Genomic DNA, 23,149 nt, shown 5'->3' with positions numbered 1-23,149 from the left:
CAACCTATTATCTTCTCAGCATCTCTCTACCTGCAGCCACCACTTCCTGCTTATCTCACACTTACCAAGCAATGTGTAGAGAACGTACTGTCAAGGAGCTGTTCTTGAATGCAGTCTGACTGAATCTTGTTTCTCAGAAGCCTCTCAACGCCCTTCTTTGTCTGAGTGCTGGTTCCATAGATGATGAGCAACATTGCCACGTCCAAAGCCTGTCAGAGAGCAGCACACCAGAGCTCAACTACTTTCTACTAAAACACAATGACAACACTCGCTTGCTCACTCCACACCCACGGAGCTCAAATGCCATTACAAAAACCAGAAACACTCTTCAGAGAAATAAAGTGTAACCACTATTATCCTTTGGTAGTTCCTGAAAAAAGAAATCAGAATGTTGAGAACAGTGATATTAAAATAGAATGTTGAATAATTTTACATTTGTTAAAAACAAATAGACAAAATCATGTGACAACTAAATTATATATTTTTAAAATTAGGAAGATTGCTTTATGAAAAGTTACCAAGACTATAAATCAATATGAGCTTAAATAACTTATAATTATTTTTGAAATATAATAGAGCTACACAAACCAGAAGAAGCCAACCCATTTTTGCTTGTTTATTTTTTTGACACAGGGTTTCTCTGTGTAGCCTGGCTGCACTGGAACTCACTTTGTAGACCAGGCTGGTCTTGAACTCCAAGATCTTCCTAGCTCTCACTCCCAAGTGCTGGGACTAAGGAATGTGCCACTACTCCCAGCTCAGCAAACTCGCTTTTAAAACAGAGTAAGTCATTTCTGCTACATGGTGATGATGGTGAAGGAAAAATAAGAAACCTGCACTACACGAGCCCCAGTAGGATTCTACTTAAAGACAGAGTGAAGACTGTACACATGCATATGCACACATTTGCACTTACAGGAGTGCGCCCGTGCTGTGCACGCACTGCTTTCCAAAGGGGATATAGAGACAGCACAGCGCTTAAAAGCACTTGCTGTTGCTCTAGGGACCAGGGCTCTCAGGCCACAGCCCCATGTAGGATGACTCACAACACCTATAATGCCATCTCCAAGGAGACCCACTACACCATGCCTTAAATCCCAGCACTGCGGAGGCAGAGGCCAGCGTGGTCTACAAATGGGTTCCAGGACAACCAGGGTTGTTACACAGAGAAAACTGGTCTAGTAAAAAACAAAAACAAACAAAAAACTGTTCAAAGAATATATAACTTATGTTTATACTATGTTCTGGCTTGCAAGTCTAAAAATTAGGTATAAAGGTATCAAAGGGTGTGAATTTACTTTTTGTGTAAAAACAAACTGGATTATCACCTGCCCCAAGATTATATTCAAGAAATCATGGTAGCAAATGCCTGTCATCGTAGCACTTCGGAGTAGGAGTAAAGGTAAGAGAGTCAAGAGTTCCAGGTCAATTTCACAGCTACACAGTGAGTTTGAAGACGGTTAGCTGAGACCCTGTCTCAAAAATCTTCATTTTTCTACTGTGTATCCTATATCATAGAAACTTTTAAGACTGTCATCTAATAATAGGACACTCAATTAACAAAAAAATCCCACAGAAGGAGAATCATCTTCAGTTTGATAAGCACAGTGAGTTCAAAGCCATCCTGGATTGCAGAGTTTCACAACATACACCCACAGACACACATAAACAGAACAATACACATAAACACACAGACAGACAGACACATACAGACACAGACACAGACACACACACACACACACACACACACACACACACACACACACACACAACAGAGTCAAAGAGAGACGGAGAAAGACATAGAGTGGGAGATAGATCCAGTACCATTGCTTGTCCTACAGTGGAAAGTCTAACCTACTCAAGTTAGGACTACATAGTAAAGTAAAATCAAAAAGACAACTCCACCTGGTGGAAGAAAGGCCAACCAGACTTAGGACCTGAACTCATGACCACGGTCGGGGACAGCCTTTTGGACTATAACTTCATATGGGTAAAACAACCTCCGAGTCTACTGAACACTGTGGACTACAGTCATTTCAGAACCAGTCACAAGGCAAGTCACCCCACTCTGGTTGTCTTCTCCACACACCCAACATTATCAGAGCAGCTACAGAAGGACAGCTGCAGGAACACAAGAAGAAGGCAGGACAGCACAATAGGCAATGCAATTCTTTAATTCAAAGGACAAGAGCATTTAGTACCTTATGTTCAGCCGCTGACTGAATGCGTTCAATTGCCTAGAAAAACAAGGGCCACGATGTTATATCGTATGCATGGAGAGTGTCCATCTGCTTCATTCCACATATCCTGCTCACTTGCACGTCATGATCATTTATACTTGAATGACAGTTTTAAGACTTAGTTCATCTCACCTCACACATCTGTCACTGACTGACACTCATGAACCACCTTGATGATCAGAGTTGCAAGGATCTTACTCACCTTGATCCAGGCTTCTGAAATGGTTTTCTCGTATCTAATGGCTGACTTTATTACATCAAAGAGGAGAACAATACAGTCTTTATCACTGTTTTCTTGATTTCCTGAAGAGCTACAAACAACAAAGCAGGAAACATTATTTTTCTACGAATCAGAAAAGATCTTATAAGATCCGAATTTCTGTTATTAACTAGAGGTTCTGGAGCATGTCCCCACTTATGCAAAATATTGAAAAACTTGCACCATAGATTGTGTGGATTTGAATGGCTAGGAAAATGTGTTTCCATTACAATACATAGCTACAGACTAAACCTCAATACACAAACACACACACAAACTTCACAATCCCCGTTGCACTGTATGTGAATGTAGCCTTGCTACCAGAACTTGTGGTTTATTATGATCTTATAACTGCCCTGCCTTCAGGATGAAAGGAGACTATGATTATGCAAGGAAAGGAATGGCAATTGCAAACCGCTCCATACCTTGCTAATCCTTTACTTTTCAACTTGCTTTGGGAAGCCTGAATTCGTGACGGCAAGGTAAAATGCTGGACGTTCAACTTCTCCCGCAGCTCAGCAATCACCTAGGGTAAGTCACTGTCAGTCATATATCCTGCTCACCCTCAGCGGACAGGCACAGCCACTCTCTCACTGGAACCTTAACAACCCCACAATACTGAGGAAAACACCTGACCTGTAACAAAAGGCACGTTAGCAGCCTGCATGAGAACAGTTCAAGTTCTTCAGAATGCCACACCCTAGACCCTAGGTTCACTTGAGCCACAGCCACAGGGCAATAGGAGATGTCAGCCTGCAGCAGCGTATGCTGAGGGACCAACCAGACTGAGCTGTTCTCTCCAACAGCTCTCTGGAGTGATCAGGGTAGGAGCTAATAGCATACCTCTAGTGAAGTGCTGTCTGTCACAGAATGAAGAATGAACTTTACTATCACAGGTAAGTCCTCTAGACGGACAGATGACAGCTTGCCCATCACCAACTGGCGGATCTAAATATAAAAAGCACAAAACTCTTCACTACTCAAACCCAATATAGACTTACCAACAAAATTAGAAAATTCATTTTGCTCATTTGATTTTCTTAATGGTAGTTTAGGGGAAAAGTTCTTTTTCCCTAAATTACAAACTTTTATAATTATAAATGTCAGATGTTTCTAACACAGACAAGTGATAAACGTCAAACATCTTCAGCCTCACATTCCATTCAGCCTGAGCTCACAACCGAAAATAGGAGAGCTCACTCCTGCTTCCCTCACAACTGACCCCGGTGAACTTACTGTGGATTGTGAACAACCCTGGGTTTACGGATGATGGAAAGCTAGCTCTCTTCCAGAATAAAAGTATGTTATTTAGAAGGGAACCAAAGAGGAGTGAAGTAACTGCCGAATAAAAACCAGCTAAATTCCAGAACCCATATATATATATACACATATACATATATGTATATATGTATATATATGTATATGTGTATATATATATGGTTTTTTTAAAATATTTTTTTGCTTTAGTTGCTTTGGTGAGAAGTGTTCAGGTGCTGGTGTTAGTGAGAGGCTGTGGGAGTTAGCTTTTGCATTTATTTATTTATTTATTTATTTATTTTATTTATTTATTTTTTTTTTTTTTTTTTTTTGGTTCTTTTTTTCAGAGCTGGGGACCAAACCCAGGGCCTTGCGCTATTTAGTTATTTATTTATTTATTACATGTAAATATACTATCACTGTCTTCAGACACACCAGAAGAGGGCATTGGATCCTATTAGATGGTTGTGAGCCGCCATGTGGTTGCTGGGAATTGAACTCAGGACCTCTGGAAGAGAGGTCAGCGCTCTTAACCGCTGAGCCATCTCTCCAGCCCCAGAATGCTTATATTTTAAAAGCTACAAAAGAAGTAAAAATATACTGTTGTTTTCCTTGAGGGTTTAGCGTCCCAGGCTGGCCCTGAGCTCCCTATGTGGCTTAGGATGGCCTTGAACTTCCGTTCCCAGCATGGCTGCTTTGGAGACAAGCGCATCTCTGAAGCTCCTAGTAAGTTTCACGAAGTGAGACACCTATCACCACCACAAAACATTTTTTAAAAAGTGGACAGACCTGAAGAACACCTGAGGTTGTGATCGGTGTTCCACAGGTACACATACACACACGCATGCATATATACACGAACATGCACAAGCTTACCACTTAAGAGATGAGAGTGTAATTCAGTGGTGAAATGTCTGCCTAGTGTTTGTGGGACCCTGGGTTCGATCACCAGCACAGCGAAAAACAAAACAAAACCCAACTAAATTGCATTGCTTAAGCCAAGCCTGGGGAATCACATGTGTTACCCCAGCACTGGGGAGGCCAAGGAAGGAAGATCTTGAGTTTGAGGCCAGTTAGGGCCAAATGGTCAGATCATTTGAATTGAAAGAAAAAAGAAGAAGGGAAAGAAAAGAAAGAAAGGAAGGAAGGACAGATGGCTGGATGGAAGGAAGGAAGGAAGGAAGGAAGGAAGGAAGGAAGGAAGGAAGGGAGGGAGGGGCTGGGTTTTGGCTTAGTATTATAGTATTTATAAGGCCCTGGTTTCTGATCCCCATGATGATGATGTGCATGCGTGAGTGCGTGAGTACAACATAATACTTTAATATTTGTGAGCATAGTTTCAAGGTGGTATTTTCTTTCATTGTATATGATTTCTTCCTATTTCTGGAAAGCAGGCTCTTCCCTACCTCAGACAGGAAGTTTGGGTCAAGTCGGAGACTGGAAAAGACATCCAAGATCGGAACAGTCAGTGAAGTATTCTGCACCAGCAGCTCACTGTTAACAAAAAAGGAAAAGCTGAGTAATGGCTTGAACAGAACCAGGCAAGGCATAACCTGAGAAGCTACTCCTTAGAGTAGAGAGGACAAGACATACAGTGACCCCCTGGACCTGAGGTGGATGCTCAAGCCCCTTCTAGGAAATGGCATAGCAATCAGCACATGACCTAGCCATCCACCCACACACTGTCTGTTACTTCTAGGGAACTTATAATACCTGAGGCAATGTAGAAGCCATGCACATAGTTGCCCTGCTGTATTGTTTGGGGAATCATAACCAGAAAAAGTCTGTACATCAGAGCATGTGCACCTCTGTGTAGCCCTGGTTGTCCTGGAACTCACTCTATAGACCAGGCTGGCCTCAAGCTCACAGAGATTTGCCTGAGGTTGACCTTGAACTCCTGATCCTCCTACCGTTATTCCCAAGTGCTGAGCTTAAAGGCATTCTCGACATTGCCCAGATAATTTTTACATTTTGAGGCAGGATTTAGTGTATCCCAGGCTGGCCTCAAACTCACAATGTAGTCAAGAATGACCATGAACTTCTGATCCTCCTGCTTCCACCTTCTGCCATCACAGCTGGTTTATGTAATATTAGGGAATTAACATACTTTGTACATGTCAGGCAAATACCCTTAACAACTGAATCATATACCCAACCACCTTTCATGTGTGATTTTGAGCCTCATGTACCCCAGACTGGCTATGAACATCCTACAAAACTGAAAAGGAACTCTCAAATGCCTGTGGGGTGTGTGTGTGTGTGTGTGTGTATATATGTGCGTGCATGTGTGCCCATGTGTGTGTGTGTGTGTGTGTGTGTGTAGGTATGTACATCTGTGGGTGTGTGCACATGTAGGTGTGAGTGCATGTGTGTGCACACACATGCATATATGGCATAATGTGTACCACAGTGCATATATGGAAGAGAACAACTTGGCAAGTCAGTTCTCTTCTATTATATGGGTTCCAGTGTAAAAGTTACATCATCAGAGATGAAAGGCAAGCACCCTTAGGTAGAGTTACCACATTAGCCCTAAACTTAGCTCTTTTTACACTGCTAGTGGAGGCTCTATGAGACAGTCCTGCAGTGTTTACCCACCTGAGCTCTTTCCCCACATTAGCATGCTGGGAATCCCCTAGGATCTCAGGAAGGCTAGTGATGAAGTCATGTTGTAAATTCACTGGAGCAACACTGATCAACTGCATCATCTGGGTTGTGAGGTCCTGCAGGGAGAACATTATTAGAATTATAGCACATTACACAAAATAAGCACTCCTTATTCATGAAAATACAGACCTGAAATTATCATGTATACATCATGACCAGGATAGACTCAAGTTCAAATTTTAAAGTAAGAGGTAAATGGGAGCTGGGGAGAGTCCATTCAACAATAAAGTGCTTTCAATTTCCAGGACCTAGATAAACGAAGCCAGGCACATGAAAATGCACTTGTGATCCCAGGTCTGGGGAAGCAAAGGTAGGTAGACTCCTGGGGAGCACTGCATAGGCCCCCTATATCAGGCTATTTGGCAAGTCCCAAGCCACTGAAAGACTGTTTTAAAAAAAACAAACCTGAATGTTGCCTGAGGAGTAACATCCAAGATTGTTCTCTGATCTTCAGATACCAGCACATATGCATATGCGCACACCCACCATCCATACACACACACACCAACCACACACACACACAATCCATACACACACACACACACACCATCCATACACACACACAATCCATACACACACACACCATCCATACACACACACACCATCCATACACACACACCATCCATACACACACACACACCATCCATACACACATACACCAACCACACACACACACACACACACACACACACACCATCCATACACACACACAATCCATACACACACACACCATCCATACACACACACACCATCCATACACACACACACCATCCATACACACACACACCATCCATACACACACACACCATCCATACACACACACAATCCATACACACACACACACCATCCATACACACACACACCAACCACACACACACACACACACCATCCATACACACACACACCATCCATACACACACACACCAACCACACACACACACACACACACTCCATACACACACACACCATCCATACACACACACACCAACCACACACACACACACACACACACACTCCATACACACACACACCAACCACACACACACACCATCCATACACACATACACACACACACCATCCATACACACACACACACCCTCCATACACACACACTATCCATACACACACACACACCATCCATACACACACACTCCAACCACACACACACACACACTCCACACACACACACACCATCCATACACACACACACCAACCACACACACACACACACACTCCATACACACACACACACCAACCACACACACACACCATCCATACACACATACACACACACACACCATCCATACACACACACACACACACCCCCTCCATACACACACACTATCCATACACACACACACACACCCCATCCATACACACACACTATCCATACACACACACACACACACCATCCATACACACACACATACACACTGTCCATACACACACACACACACACAACCATCCATACACATACCCGTCATCCTACACACACACACCATGAATACACATACACACACCCCATACACATACACACACACCAACCATACACATACACACCATCCATACACACATACACTTACACACCCCCACACCTACTCATGAATATATACCTGTAAAAGATACAAATACCTCTCCCTAAATTCACAGTACATTGAATATATTAAAGTTCAGTCCAGACCCCAATTCCAGTCCTGATGAGACTCTAAAAACACCTGTTTTTCTAAAAAAGATGTAGTTTGAAATGTCTGTCAAAACCTAAAAGAATGGTTCTAAGAACTTCGGAAGTGAAGACAGCCATGGCAGTGTACCCTGACAATCTGAGCAACTGAGAGGCAGAGGCAGGAGGATCAAGGTTCTAGGCAGCCGGAGCTGCACAGCAAGTTCCAGGATCACCAGAACTAGATAATAAAACCCTGTAAAAACAAAAAACAAAACAAAACAAAACACAAACAAACAACAAGGTTTCTGGAAAGAAGTAAGACTGCAGGCAGTGCCTCAAGCAGACTGTTCACCACTGAAACAGTCTTGGCCTATGGATTATGAGAACAGTTTCTTGTCAGTGAGGTACAACATATTCAATTTCTTGTCCAGTAACCAACACAAAGAAAAACATGAACTTCTATTCAACTGTTCAACTTTACCAATGCACTTACATACATCACATACTTGCAAAAACTACAAATTACATCATTTATAGTGAAATAAGATGGCCTGGGATCTTACCACTTTTCAGAAGTAAAAAGTAATCTAGAGATTGTGAAACACAAATAAACACCCTTACCTTCTCTGTTTTTGTTTTCATTTTGTTGCTGTTGTTGGAGACAGGGTTTCTACATTTAGGCCTGGCTGTCCTGCAACTTGCTCTGTAGACCAGGGAGTCCTCAGAGGGCTCAGAGGTCCGGAACTCAGAGACCCACCTGCCTCTTCCTCTCAAGTGCTGAGAGTAAGCCTGTGCACCATACCTAGTTCTTATCAACATTTTAAAGATTTATTTATTTTACACTTTGTGGGGTATGTTTGCATGCCTGTTTGCGTGCGTGTTTGCATCATGGTTATCTTTGCTGGATCCCCTGGAATTCAGGTTACAGATAGTTGCCAACCACCATGTCGGTGCTGGGAACTGAATTGGGGTTTTCTACAAAACCAACAAGTGCTCGTAACTTCTGGGCCATCTCTCTAGTCCAGTGGTTCTCAACCTTCCCAATTCTGCAAACCTTTAATACAGTTCTTCATGCTGTGGTGACTCTCAACCATCAATTATTTTCATTACTACTTCATAACTATAATTTTGCTGTTATGAATTATAATGTAAATATCTGATATTTCTGATAGTCTTAGGTGACTCCTGTGAGGGGTCATCCAACTATCAAAAGGTCCACAGCCCACAGGTTAAAAAACACTGCTCTAGCCCCTTCCCAAATATTTAACATAAAATAAACTATACTTAATGCTTATACTTAAGGAAGAGTCCATCTTTTAAAAATTATTTATTAATGCATGTACTCTGTATAAATGGGGCCTGTGCCTGCCAGAGGACAGCTTTGACTTTTTTTTTTTTAATTCTTTTTTTCGGAGCTGGGGACCGAACCCAGCTTGCTAGGCAAGTGCTCTACCACTGAGCTAAATCCCCAACCCCTTTTTTTATTATTCTTTTTTTTTTTTTATTCTGACAGCTTTGACTTTTATGTGGGTTCCAGGGATCAAATCAGGCCTTCACACAGCAAGCACTTTAACCACCGAGCTAATCCACCAGTCCTTTGACAAAGCAGAAGAGTCTCTCTATGGCTGCTCTTCAGACTTCCCATCTTCCTGCCTCATCCCTAAGTGCTGGAATTACAGGCATCCCCACTTCACGCACCCTAAGCTTCTTTGTAAATAAATGTTTTTTTCTTTCTTTTTTTTTTTTTCCCCGGGGCTGGGGACCGAACTCAGGACCTTGCGCTTCCTAGGCAAGCGCTCTACCATTGAGCCAAATCCCCAACCCCCGTAAATAAATGTTTTAAAGAGACAAATACTCAGGTTTCCCAAAAAAGGTTTGGTCAGTGTAGCCCAGGCTGGCTCATGTTGACCTCCACCTTCTTGTCTCTGCCCTCTAAATGCTCAGACCACTGGCATTTACCACCATCCCTGACGAGAAACTTCTGTTTGTTTTCAAGACAGGGTCTCCCTATGTAGACATGGAACTCACTCTGTAGACCAGGCTGGCCTTGAACTCTCAGAGATCAGCCTGCCCCTGCCTCCCGAAAGCTGGGATTACAGCCGCGCACAACCTGCCCAGCTGTACAACACTGTTTAAGTGAGCAGAGCCGCACACCCACCTTGCTGTCCACGATTCTATCCAGCCACTTTAGCTGACTGATGATGAGTCGGGGCATGCTGATCCCATCTCTGCTCTCGCTGAAATGCCAATGAGAAGGGATTCAGTCTCCGCACTCCATCCCTCTCCCCACGTCAATTTTTTTCTTTGCTTGGTTCTAGGGGACTCACACAATGAACAGGTATTCTCCTATAAGCTGCATTACCAACTCCTGACTACAAAACAGAAAACGTTAATACCGTACAGAATACATCAGCCAGTCAGGTAAAACTACTAACTGTATAGTTACTAGTTATGGGGTACAATGCTAAACTCAAATGTGATTATTAAAAACAGAGGGGCTGGAAAGACAACTTAGCAGTTAAGTGCACTGGCTATTCTTCTAAATGATCCAGATTCAATTCCTAGCATGTAGACACTCAAACCGTCTGTTAACTCCAGTCCCAGGGGATCTGGCGCCCTCTTCTGGCCTCAGCAGGTACCAGGCATGCATGTGGGTCACAGACATACACGCAGGCAAAATAACCAAACCCATAAAATAAACTAATAAATAACCCAGACATGCGTATATACTGTGGAAAAGATGACTGGGAGAAAATGTCAAGTATTAACGGTGGCTGTGGTGGTTTAAATGACAATGGCCCCCATAGGCATATATATTTGAAAGCTCGGTCCCCAGTTGGTAGAACTGTTTGGGAAGGCTTAGGTTTGCTCTTGTTAGAGGAGGTATCATGGAGTGGGCTTTGAGATTTCACAAGTCTGCCATTCTCAGTTAGCTCTCCTCTCTGCCTCCAACCTTCTGAGAAGGATGTAAGCTCTCAGCTACTACTCTAACACCCTGCCTGCCTACCAACTGCCGTGCTCCCCGCCATGACGGTTATGGGTACATCCCTATCTCTGAAACTGTTAAGTCACAAAATAAACTCTTCGATAAGTTGCCTTGGTAATAGTGCTTTGTTATAAAAAAAAAAAATCACTAAAATAGTGGCTACAGCTGGGGAGAAGGGAAAAGAGGGATCATACTTATCTCTTACAAACAATGTGAGAGACTGGAGGGTATGGCTCAGTGGTTAGAGCACTTGTTGGCCTTCCAGAGGGCCTGGATTGATTCCCAGGAGCCACATGGAGGCTTACAACCAATTATACCTCCATTTCAGGGGACAGAATGCACTCTTCTGGCCTCCCTGGGCACCAGGAACTTCATAGTACACAGGCATTTATGAAGGTAAAGAACCATACACATAAAAAGAAACACTATTGGAGGTGGTGGCACAATCCTTTAATCCCAGAACTTGAGAGGCAAAGACAGAACTCTCTGTGAGTTCAAGGCCAGCCTGGTCTACAAAGTGAGTTCCAGAACAGCTAGGGCCTCAAGGAGAAACCCTGTCTAGAAAAACCAAAATAAATAAATAGTTAATAGATCTAGGGGGTTGGAGAGATGGCTCAGCGGTTTAGAGCACTGACTGCTCCTCCAGAGGCCCTGAGTTCAATTCCCACATGGTGGCTCACAACCATCTGTCATGGAGTCCGATGCCCTCTTCTGGTGTGTCTGAAGAGAGTGACAGTGTACTCATATGCATAAAATAAATCTTTAAAAATAAAAAAAAATAGATCTAGCAGACATGGTGACACAGCACATGACACATCTGTAACCTCAGCACTTGGGAGGTAGAAGCAGACTCTGAGTTCAAGATCAGCCTGGACCTTATGGCAACTTGTAGGCCAGTGTGGGCTACATATGACTCTGTCTCAAACAAACAAAAAATAAATAAATAGATAAATTCAAAGTTCCTAAACTTTCAATAAAAAAAAAGAAATGTGGGGTTGGGGATTTAGCTCAGTGGTAGAGCACTTGCCTAGCAAGCGCAAGGCCCTGAGTTCGGTCCCCAGCTCCGAAAAAAAAGAAAAGAAAAAGAAAAAAAAAATGTGGCTTTTGTTTTGTTTTTGAAACATAGATTCATTATGTAGCTCTGGCCAGCTTTGAACATATGGAGATCCAGCTGCCTCTGCCGCTGCCTCTCAAATGCCGGGGCTGAAAAGTGTTTGGGTTTTTTTAAATTACTTTGAAATAGGGTCTCAGAGCATAGCCCAGACTGGCCTGGAACTCACTATGTATCTGGGGATGCTTCTGAATCCTTCGTCATCCTGCCTCCTTTTCCTAAGTATTGGGATTATAAGCACGAGCCACCATGTCTAGCAACCAGACCTAATTCCAAGGTTTTGAACCATACAACTTAACTGCTTCTCACAATGATTGGTTTATGCTCATTTACAACAAATGCCAGTAACTGTTCATTATATTTAACAAAGGCTCTTTGGGTGTAGGGAAAACTCACTCAATATTTTATCCTTTTATTTTCCCTTCTTTCTTTCTTTTTGGAGACAGGTCTTCTGTGTCTTGGGCTGAACTCAAACATTCTGTGTAACTGAGGATGACTTTATCACTAGAGTGTTCAAGTTTATGTTCAGGACTTCAGGTTAGACAAGGATCCTACTAACTGGGCTGCACACCCAGTATTTGAGTGCTCTACCTACATGTACACCCGTATGCCAGACGAGAACATTGGATCCCATTACAGATGGTTGTGAGCCACCATGTGGTTGCTAAGGATTGAACTCAGGACCTCTGGAAGAACAGTCAGTCCTCTTACCGCTAAGCCATCTCTCCAGCCCCACCCCAATCTGGTTTTTCTGTTTTGTTTTGGTTTGGTTTTTTTCATTTTTTTTTTGCTTTTTTTTTTAAAGATTTATTTGCATTGAATTTTTTAAATTAATTAAATTAAATCATTGTCTTTATTTGTTTTGTTTTTCAAGACAGGGTTTCTTTGTATAGCCCTGGGTGTCATGGAACTCATTCTGTAGACCAAGCTGGCCTGAAACTCAGAGATCCACATGCATCTGCCTCCCTAGTTCTGGGATTAAAGGCAAGTGCTACCACACTCAGACCTATTTTTTAATTTTACGTTTCTGCCTTTGCTAATGAAATTGAACACTTAAATATCTGATGTTGCTATACTTGAGATTTTATATGTCACTTTTAATCAGGCTGGTCTTTATCCTTCCTGACATAGTTGGTTTTTTAAAAATATTTATTTATTATTTTATGTATATGGGTGTTTTATCTGCATTGGTGTCTGAGAGTTCAACTCCAGTATTCTCCAAGAGCAGCCTGTGCTCTTCACCACTGAGCCATCTCTCCAGCCCCTGACACAACAGAAACACACTTCAGAATAAAAGGCAAAGGCTGACAACCGGCTCCCTCCTAGGAAAGAGCCACTACTGGCAGAGAGTTCTGTAATCTTGTAGAAGAGCGAGCCTACATACAAGCACGTGTGGTCTTTATTTTAACAATGGCTTAGTATTTATGAAGTGATGGAAGAAATGTTACCCCTCACTCTGGAATCCGACATGTTAAACGCAACCGTAGGGCGTTTCAGAAGAGACGTTCCAGGGAGTCCAAAAGCACTGAAACTCAAGGTGTCAGAACAATTCCACTTACCTTTCAAAAAGAAACTGTGGCACTTTTTCAAATAGCATTTTGATAATGGCAGGCTAAAGGAGAAAACATGCAGAGTCAGGAGATGGTATTGAAATATACAACAGAAATACCTTAGTTACCAGGTAGAAATGGCAAGCAGCAGGCCAGGGGCTGCGGCCTCAGGCCAGGGGCTGCGGCCTCAGGCCAGGGGCTGCGGCCTCAGGCCAGGGGCTGCTGCGTGGTACTCTAAAAAGGAACTGCAGTGCTGAAGAGCTCAGCATGCTGGGCTCAGTGGAGATGATCCCCACAGGATGGCGGTGTGAAGGAAGACACAAGAAGGCTTCCTGAGAGGCTTACAATGTGTGTCTGAGAGGACTGGACAAAATACAAAGTGGGCAAACTCTACTACTGTCATTCACTTCTGGGGAAAAAGAAAGCAGAGGTAACCATGGAGTTGTGATTTGTGGATATACCTGTTCGCAATGTGTTTTTATGAAACTAGTTAAGCCTGAGAATTATTTGATCAGTAGATGGCCTCCTTTAGTATCTATAATAATAATAATCATTAAATGAAGACGTGCAATTAGTTATAAGTTTCTTCCACCAAAGCTCTTGAGAAAACATTTTAGTATAACTGATATCCTCCAAGAATGTTCACACAGATAATGTCGGTATTTTAATATAAATGCTTGAATATAAATATGCCCATAATTTGCCTTCCCAAATACCAAGGAAAATTAATCAGATACTAAAAATACTATTAAATATGGTAACTCTTAGTCTATGAAAGGCAGATTTTAAAAGATTATGTTTTCATGATAAGGAGGTCTACTCCAGATAAAAAGTGAAGGTCTCTGATATGAGTTAACTAAATTACAGTCAAGATTTCCAAAGAAAAATATGAGATAAAAAATTATATGAAGAAGAAACTGAGAAAGAGGAAAAGGGAGGGGGGTGGGAAAGATCCGTTTCTCTCTACAGCTCTGTTCAATCTGACACATTACAACAATAGGATGTCATACAGGCGTAGGCAAGTACAAGATAGGATGAGGCCTGTCAGCGGGCGGGAAGGAAGGATGGGCAGGAGAAAAGATTTAGAGAGAGGAGGAGACTGAAGGAGGCAGGAGAAACAGCAGAGAGAACATGGAGGCTGGTGATGTTAAGACTCCTCTCTGCACATTTACAGGTCGTTATGAATGCTCTTAAGGGATGGATGTGTACCAGGCTTTGCATGTGTAGGTGGGCGATTATATCTCATCAATTAGATCAGAGGTTGTTGTGCTGTCCTCTTCCATGTGGCCGTTTAAGTTAAAGAGAGTGTGTGGCGGCTGGAGACACTGGGCTGCCACGGAATTGGGATGTGTGTGTCCGGCATGGTGGCAACCTGCCTTGGGAACTGGATGGGTAAAGAGATTGTTGCCAGGCTCAGAGAGAGGCCATCAGCACTGTGATATGGCATGGAGCAGAGGGGGTGAGACGCTTTGCTGACTGAGATGAAGATGTCTACCAGATATCTTGGGGCACTACGGTGTCGGACCTAGTGCAGGGTAAAAGACCCCATTTTTTTTATAATTTTACAGCAACAACAACATGTCAATGTCCTGGCTGGACAGAAGGCCCAGTGGTTAAGACTCTGCCCTGATCTTCCAGAGGACTCAAGTCCGAGTCCCAGAACCCATATCCTCCAGTTCACACCTGCCTTTAACTTCAGATCCAGTGCTCCAACACCTCTGGCCTCTGCAGGCACCTTCACCACCGTCACATACACACCCCACTCCTGCCACGCAGACACCAACTTTTAAAGGAAGTGAGAGAGAAGAGTGAAGTAAAGACCAAACCCACGTTACTTAGTGACAGTGCAGATGGAAACTCAGCAGAGAGTACACAATTCTCAGAGTGCATGGCATGGAGCTGGAAGAGGAATCAGACTGGTAACATGGTTCAGCTGTTAGGAATGTGTACTGTTCTTAGAGAACCCAAGTCTGGCTTCCACAACTCATATCTGGAAGTTGAAAACCATGACTCCAACTCCAGGAGATCTGATGCCTCTGGCCTCTGCATGCACCAGCATCCTTGAGCCAACTTACAATATGTTTTTTTGTGTGTGTGTTTTTTTTTTTTTTTTTTTTTGGTTCTTTTTTTCGGAGCTGGGGATGAACCCAGGGCCTTGTGCTTCCTAGGTAAGCGCTCTACCACTGAGCTAAATCCCTAGCCCCACAATATGTTTTTAAATAAACCAGAATCATATGCTGAAGAAATGAAGGACTGCCAGATCAACTGGCCTAGTAACAAGTCAAAGGCACAGGCGCGACTCAGACTCCTCTCATCAAGCACTGTACAGAGCTGTTGCCAACTAAAATTCACCCACTCTGTTAGTTACCCAACTCACATCCGTCATGCTCTCAGGAAAGGGCTGCAGCCTCACCTGCAAAATGTCAATCCCCAGAAGAAGCTTGATCAGACTCTTGGAGTAAAATGTGCCCATGCTGTAAAACAGAGAGGTGTTTGGCTCCTGTTTTGTTCATTTTGTTTTAATGTTTGACTCTCTTTCCTACATAAAATTGGTTAAATATACAATCCTTCAAGATCATCTCAAAGCTAGGCTAGAAAGCAGAGGCCTTTAGTCTCTGCACTCAGAGGAGGAAACAGCAGGCAGCCCTCTATGAATTTAAGGATAATCTGGTCTGCCTAGGGAGTTCTAGTATAGGCAGGGCTGCATGATTAAGACCATGCTTCTAGACAGACAGACAGACAAAGTATAGTCTTATTAGAAAAAACATATGACCATGAGAAGACAGCTCTTGGTAAGGGAGACACAGAGATGTGAATTCTTAATTACTACAGGTAAGACATATTTCATAAAACATTGTAGTTCTTCACCATGTAGCCTCAAATTAAATTAAATAGTTTTAAAGTTACATTTAAACTCGAGTAAAAAAGCGTTATAAATCAAAAGCAAAATTGTAAGACAAAGAAAACTGCACTTCCCGTGTCCAGTCCAGTTACTGCCAGACTGAACTTCTAGAAGGCAGCTTCTTCCCCACACCTGGCTTCCTCATCCTGCAGGCGCTCACAAGACAGCAGGCAGTTCCTGAGACTGTCACTGTCCTCAGTGTAGGACTCCAGGCCATTAACAAATTCTTCTATTACCTAAATAAGGTAATAGAGACGAGAGAAGGTAAGGTCTGTGGTAACGTTTGTTACCAGCCACTCAGCTGTGTGCCAGGGTCTCAGCCCTCATTCCCTGCACTCCTAGCACCACAGAGAGTACATACTTTGGGATAAGAAGGATGCTTCCTCAAGGCCTGAAAGAGCTTCCTTTGGAAGATTATCTGATCCACACCTGTGAGGAAGGAAAACCAGCTTCTCAGTATGATGTGTAATGTCTACTACAGCCTCCTTCCCTAAAGACAGGCTTCACATCTGACGATGCCACTAGGAATAGTTTCTTTCTTCCTCTTTCCTTAAAAGCGTGTGTGTGTGTGTGTGTGTGTGTGTGTGTGTGTGTGTATACACTATTTTCATGTGAAAGTCTGTGCAGAGGCTCTGGCCAGGAAGTAGAGTTACAGACACCTAGTGTGGCTGCTGGGAATCGAAGTCTGTTCTCTGAGAACAGTATAAACAGTATATAACTTAACCACTAAGCCATCTCTACATCCCTACTAAGAATAATTTCAGCCAAAACTTCTATACCTAGAGTAAAACACTTACTGTAGATGTTAAGATACCAAGTGTTGTTATACAAATCACCCATCTTATTTGTAGATATAAAGATAACCTATCTTAGTAAAACAAAAAAGTATGCCCTAGAAACATGTCTCTAGCCTTATATGGCTTGCCATATTTTCTTCTGATATGGATCTACTTGCTTCCTGGGTATCTACATACAGGGTGTGTAGTGTGTGTGTGTGTGTGTGTGTGTGTGTGTGTGTGTGTGTGTGTGTGTCACAAAGGACGACTAATAGTATACTAGTTTCTAGAAAAGGAATTAGAGGTAACTGATGTAAGATGTTATTTATCAAGCCTTAAAACAATAAGATTATGATCGTAAGCACATTCTCTAGAGCAATCTCACTCTTCTCTCAGTACAGAGGCCTTCCTTCCTTCCTTCCCTACTCTCTGTCAGCCTCTCTATTGTGGATCCATGGTCTGGTCCTAGGCTTTCACTAAACTCAAATTCATATTTTAAACTTTACCTAGCTGATTTTGGTTGTCTCCAGTTTTCAGAGTGAGTCCTGACGCCTTAAGAAGCCTTACAAAAACACTGCCATTTTCTTCAACTTCATGAGAACCACAAGACTTCTTTGCCAACTTGGAAAAGGGTTGCTTCATGATTTCTGGAAAAACAAACACAAAACCTCTAAAAATATGACCACAAAAATAAGAAGAGTGCAAAAGTTAAAACACAAACCTAGGACTAAATGTTCTGAAAGGCAATCTAAGGTGTTCCTGAAGAATCACACTAATTGACTCTGTAGTAAAATGAACTATCCTCCGTGGTGGTCAGCAACAGTGGCTTCCCCACAAACAAACAAACAGTCACCAAATAAAATAACATTCATTCAGTGAGTTTTCAGTAGGGAATACAAAGTGTTCCATTTGACCAAAAGTGACCACGGAAGCACTTCCACCTAAAGTGTCAAGTAGTGCACGCCTCTCCAGTGCACTGCCGTCACTGAGACGCTTATTACAATGCACAATCTGCACTGCATGCCAAAGCTCAGGGAAAGCCCTGAGAACGCTCCCGAGATTCTGAAGTTTTGACAAATTCTTCTGGTAACAATCCTGATTTATGCCAAATTTGAGAACTGATGATCTGTCCATAACAGAACCAGACAGAACAGAGCAGGCTCTGCACGTCTTTCAGGACAAAACTCAGGCTGGTTTCATCAATGCATAAGGCACAACAACAAAACAAACAAAACAGGGACCTGAATCTGAAGAGGAAACCTACTTTTCTCCTTCCATGATGTAATTCTGACTCTTTTTCTACTTAGTCAAAATCAGAATGAGAAACTCAGTTTGCTCATTACTCATTTGGAGCACAAGGCCCCTAAGTTCTTCCCCACAGACTTTTCTCTCTCCTACTGTGGGTGGAACTTAGGTTTGCCGGGCAAGCACTCTACCAACTGAGGCAGATCTCCAGCCCCTCAGCATACACCGGAAGTGTTTCTCTTTCGGTGATGGCATTTGCAAAGGATGAGGTTTCTACTTACCCATTTTCTGCTGTTCTGATTTTGTTTTGAGACAACGTTTCACTATGCAGCCCTGCTAACCAGGAACTCACTACACAGACCACACTGGCCTGGAACACAGAGAGACAGGTCTCCCTTTGCTTCTTGAATGTTCCAATTAGAAGTTTGTGCCAACATGCCTGACGTGTTTACTTATTTTCTACGTTACTTTTTCAGTTTCACTTTACTGAGAGACTTCTAGACATGAAGGTAGAATTTCTTCCTCTAAACCAAGCTTGTCCTGCTTGGTTTCCAGTGTAGGCCTGTAATCCCAGCTATTCTGGAGAATAACATAAACAGATAGAAATTTCAAAGTATTTGGGCTACAAGATTCAGTTCAAGGCCAGAGTAGGCAATTTACTGGCAAAAATATAAAGCAAAAGGGGGCTAGGACAGAAGCTCAATGGTAAAGCATTGGCCTTAGGTTCAAGCCCTAGTACTGAAGAAGGAAAAGGAGTGTCAACTCTAAGTGTGAATAATTCTGAATATTGCTCAACAGGATCTTGAGATGGAAGCTAGCAGACAGGACAGTAAAGGTGTGATGGCCTTTACTGTAACCCAGTACTCAGGAAGAAAGTTTGAAGTCATGGGCTACATGAGACGCTTTTTGAAAAACAAAACCTACCATGAATGCTCTCAAACAAATTCAAAATGCAATCTGGAACTGCTTTGGTATTTGTGCATTCGTGCATGTGTGTGTAAACCAGAGGGCAACATCAAGTATTCCTCTGAAGGAATCCAACTGGATTTAAACAAAAACAATTTCTTCCTTAGCTATCTGTGTGTGTCTAAAACGTGTAGACATATACGCTAAGGCATGAGGATGAGGTCAGAGGGCAGCTGTGGAGTACATTCTCTCCTACCTAAACTCAGGCCGCCGGACCTGCCCAGCAAATGCCTTTCCCAGGTGAGCAACCGCGGCATCCTCACCTTGATTTCTGAGACAAAGTCTTTCACTGAGGCTCACAAAGTACACTAGGCTGACTGACCAGCAAGCCATAGGAATCCTGCAGACTCCACCTCCTCACCACTGGCACTCCAATACAGCATTTCTGCAGTGGTTCTGACACTCAAGTGCAGGTCTGACACTCGAGTCCTCACGCCTCCCTGACTGTGCCATCCCGCAGCCCCCTTTCAGAACTCTTAGCATCTTTGTTAACTGAATTCTCACTCTTTCTTTGCTTGTGGCTTGCTTGTTTTGATATAACTTACCTTTATCTATCACTACCATAGCATTTACATGTAACATTTTTTAGGAATAAAAGGAGACAAGTTACTATTTTTTTCCTTTTCTGTTTTTTGTTTTGGAGACAGGGTCTCTCTATGTAGTTCTAACTATCCTGGGGCTCACTATATAGACCAGGCCGGCCTCCAACACACAGCGATCCTACTCCTTCTGTTTCCCAACTGCTGGGATTAAAGGCGTGTCTCTCCACACCCAGACCACTTGCTTTTCAAAGGGCAAAAATTTCTTACTTTTGTGTTCTAGGATCTAGATAATATTGATAGTGTATAATTTTTATTTCTATTTTATGTGTATGATTGTTTGCCTGCCTGAACCTAAATGTATCACACGAATGTACAGTGTCTTCTAAGGCCAGAAGAGGGCACTGAATTCCCTGGAACTGAAGTTAAAGATGATTGTGGGGTGTCACGTGGGAGCTGGAACTCAAACCTGGGTCCCCTGCAAGAGCAGAGAGTACTCTTAACCTCTGTGTCATCCACCCAGCTTCTATAATAATTATTTTTATGAAGGTGGAGAGTGAAGTCCAGAAGTTGTCCAAAACCCCCGCGTGGCATTTGAGATAGAAACTCAATCCTTAATCTCCTAGGCTCTGTGTTCTCACCACTAATCCTTAACAGGTGTCAGCACTTGAAAAGTAGGAGTTTTGGATCTTTCCCTGTCTCACATCTGTGATTGACATATAACAATGAAAGGGTAGATACTTACTGGAGGCATCTTCTGCCAGGGTTTCTTTATCCTCAAAATCTAACCGACTTCTTTTGGAAACCATTTTGACCATGTCTTCTGCACTTACATTAGTTCCTTAAAAAAAAAAAAAAAACATCCGGGAGTTGGAAATTTAGCTCAGTGATACACTGCTTACCTCAAATGCCAAAAGAACTAGCATAATCAGACACTGGAAATCATTCTAAAACTGCCCTGCCTATAAGCAGAGGGTTTGAATCTTCACGTTAACACTGTCTAAACGCAAGTGCTGAGCACATTTCAACTCCTACAGCTGGCCGTTATCTCTTCAAGACTTAGTGATCGAGTTGCTCCTTTCACTGGGCTACTTCTCTGTTGCTAAAGGAGAAAGCCCAAAGCTCTTCATCTGAGACTCGAGACCCTCAGCTAAGCTCGTCCACCTGCTAACTGGTCACTTTAGTACTGTGTCAGGGATGGTGCTAAGGACTGCAGGTACAAGACAAACATTAAACACTGCAAACAAGACAGACGTCACTCCAGCTCCCAGGAAGTGTACAGCATTACAAGGTCTTAACGAACTGAACTATGTTTGAGTGACTGCAATCTAAGAAAAGCCCGGGGATCCAGTGAGAGCAGTTATTCTACTCGTAGGTGGGGGTGGTGAAGAAAATCAGGGACAATTTCCCTTAACACGTTTTCCTTTTCAACACCGTAGCCTTGTGCATGCTAGGCAAGAGCTCTCCTGCCAGAGATAATAATTTTTATTTTTAAAATATTTGAGTTCTATGTGTCTGAGTAGTTGCCTGTGCATAGGACTGTGGACGTGTGCACACCCACCCCAATGCCCACATAGGCCAGAAGAGAATATTAGACCCCCAAGAAGTGAACTTACAGAAGTCATGAGTCACTGTGTGGGTGTTGGAAGCAAGTCGAGGTCCTCCACAGAGCAGCAAGTGTCCTTAAGCACTGAGCTATTTTCCTGGTGCCTATTTATTTTTAAGACAGGAGTTCACCCTGTAAATTGGACTGGCTGGTCTACATAGTTACCAGTTACATTCCAGCCCAGCTACAGATATACAGTGAGACCCTATCCCAATAACAAACAAACAACCCTGTCTTAAATGCTGTCATTATAATCCACAGAGTTCTCACATGCTAACTTGAGAAACATCCCATTATTACTCTCCTAACCAGGGGAAGGGCTGAGGTTCTAACTTTAGGAAGACTGGTTCCAGAATCTGACTCCTTGTTTTGTGCATTTACTTTTTGTTCTTAGAAAGAGCCTCATGTAGGCCAGAGTCTGTGCTTTTTGTAGTGTCTTGTGTAGCCGTCTGGTCTGGAACTCATAAGAGCCAATGGTGACTATCATCTGATCTTCCTGCCTCCACCTCCTGAAAGCTAGGACTTTGGGCTATTATTATCATTGTTTTTTGTTTTGTTTGTTTGTTTTGAGACAAGGTTTCTCTCACTCTGAAGACCTGGCTGACCTTGAACTCAGAGATCCACCTGCCTCTGCCTCTCAAATACTGGGACTAAAGACTAAAGGCACTGACACCACCGCCCAGCTTCTCTCTCTTTCTCCTCCCCTCCCCACCTCTCAGATGTATTACTTTACTGTGTATACAATGTTCTGCCTACACATCAGAAGAGGGCACCTGATCTCACTGTGGATGGTTGTGAGCCACCATGTGATTAAGGGGAATTGAACTCAGGACCTTAAGAAGAGCAGCCAGGGGGGTTGGGGATTTAGCTCAGCGGTAGAGCGCTTGCCTAGCGAGCGCAAGGTCCTGGCTTCGGTCTCCAGCTCCGAAAAAAAAGAAAAAAGAAAAAAAAGAAGAAAAAAAAAAAAAAAAAAAAAAAAAAAAAGAAGAAGAGCAGCCAGTGCTGCTCTTAACCTCCGAACCATTTCTCTAGATTATGGCAATGGTTTCTATTAAGAATTAACGTTCCGGGGGCTGGGGATTTAGCTCAGTGGTAGAGCGCTTACCTAGGAAGCGCAAGGCCCTGGGTTCGGTCCCCAGCTCCGAAAAAAAAAAAAAAAAAAAAAAAAAAAAAGAAGAATTAACGTTCCGTGGTTGGGGATTTAGCTCAGTGGTAGAGCGCTTGCCTGGCAAGCGCAAGGCCCTGGGTTCGGTCCCCAGCTCCGAAAAAAAAAAAAAAAAAAAGAATTAATGTTCCAGGACTGGAGGGACAGCTTTGGTATTAAGAGTGTTTACTGCTCTTGCAGAGGACCCAGGTTCAGCTCCCACTCAAACAAGCGGCTC

The 23,149-nt window shown here is 42.9% G+C and overlaps 1 protein-coding gene across 2 annotated transcripts in view; it reads right to left on the bottom strand.

Moving 5' to 3' along the window:
• Positions 1-23,149, bottom strand: part of Fancd2 (FA complementation group D2) — a 64,576-nt gene that overhangs the window by 41,060 nt on the left and 367 nt on the right. The window contains exons 2-16 of one of the 2 annotated variants that reach the window (XM_087657591.1): positions 21,778-21,871; positions 20,907-21,002; positions 17,918-18,058; positions 16,997-17,064; positions 16,768-16,871; positions 16,147-16,207; positions 13,743-13,795; positions 10,245-10,323; positions 6,355-6,479; positions 5,163-5,250; positions 3,343-3,447; positions 2,925-3,025; positions 2,443-2,551; positions 2,202-2,237; positions 66-209 (exon numbers count right to left, since the gene is read on the bottom strand). In XM_087657591.1, the coding sequence (XP_087513717.1) occupies positions 66-209; positions 2,202-2,237; positions 2,443-2,551; positions 2,925-3,025; positions 3,343-3,447; positions 5,163-5,250; positions 6,355-6,479; positions 10,245-10,323; positions 13,743-13,795; positions 16,147-16,207; positions 16,768-16,871; positions 16,997-17,064; positions 17,918-18,058; positions 20,907-20,979 (1,287 nt within the window). In that variant the 5' untranslated portion in view covers positions 20,980-21,002; positions 21,778-21,871. 2 annotated transcript variants of the gene reach the window in all.

This window comes from Rattus norvegicus, chromosome 4, assembly GCF_021556685.1.
Source record: "Rattus norvegicus strain SHRSP/BbbUtx chromosome 4, alternate assembly SHRSP_T2T, whole genome shotgun sequence".
Lineage (NCBI taxonomy): Eukaryota > Metazoa > Chordata > Mammalia > Rodentia > Muridae > Rattus > Rattus norvegicus.
The sequence above is the reverse complement of the archived record's forward strand: the minus strand, read 5'-3'. Positions and strand labels throughout refer to the sequence as shown.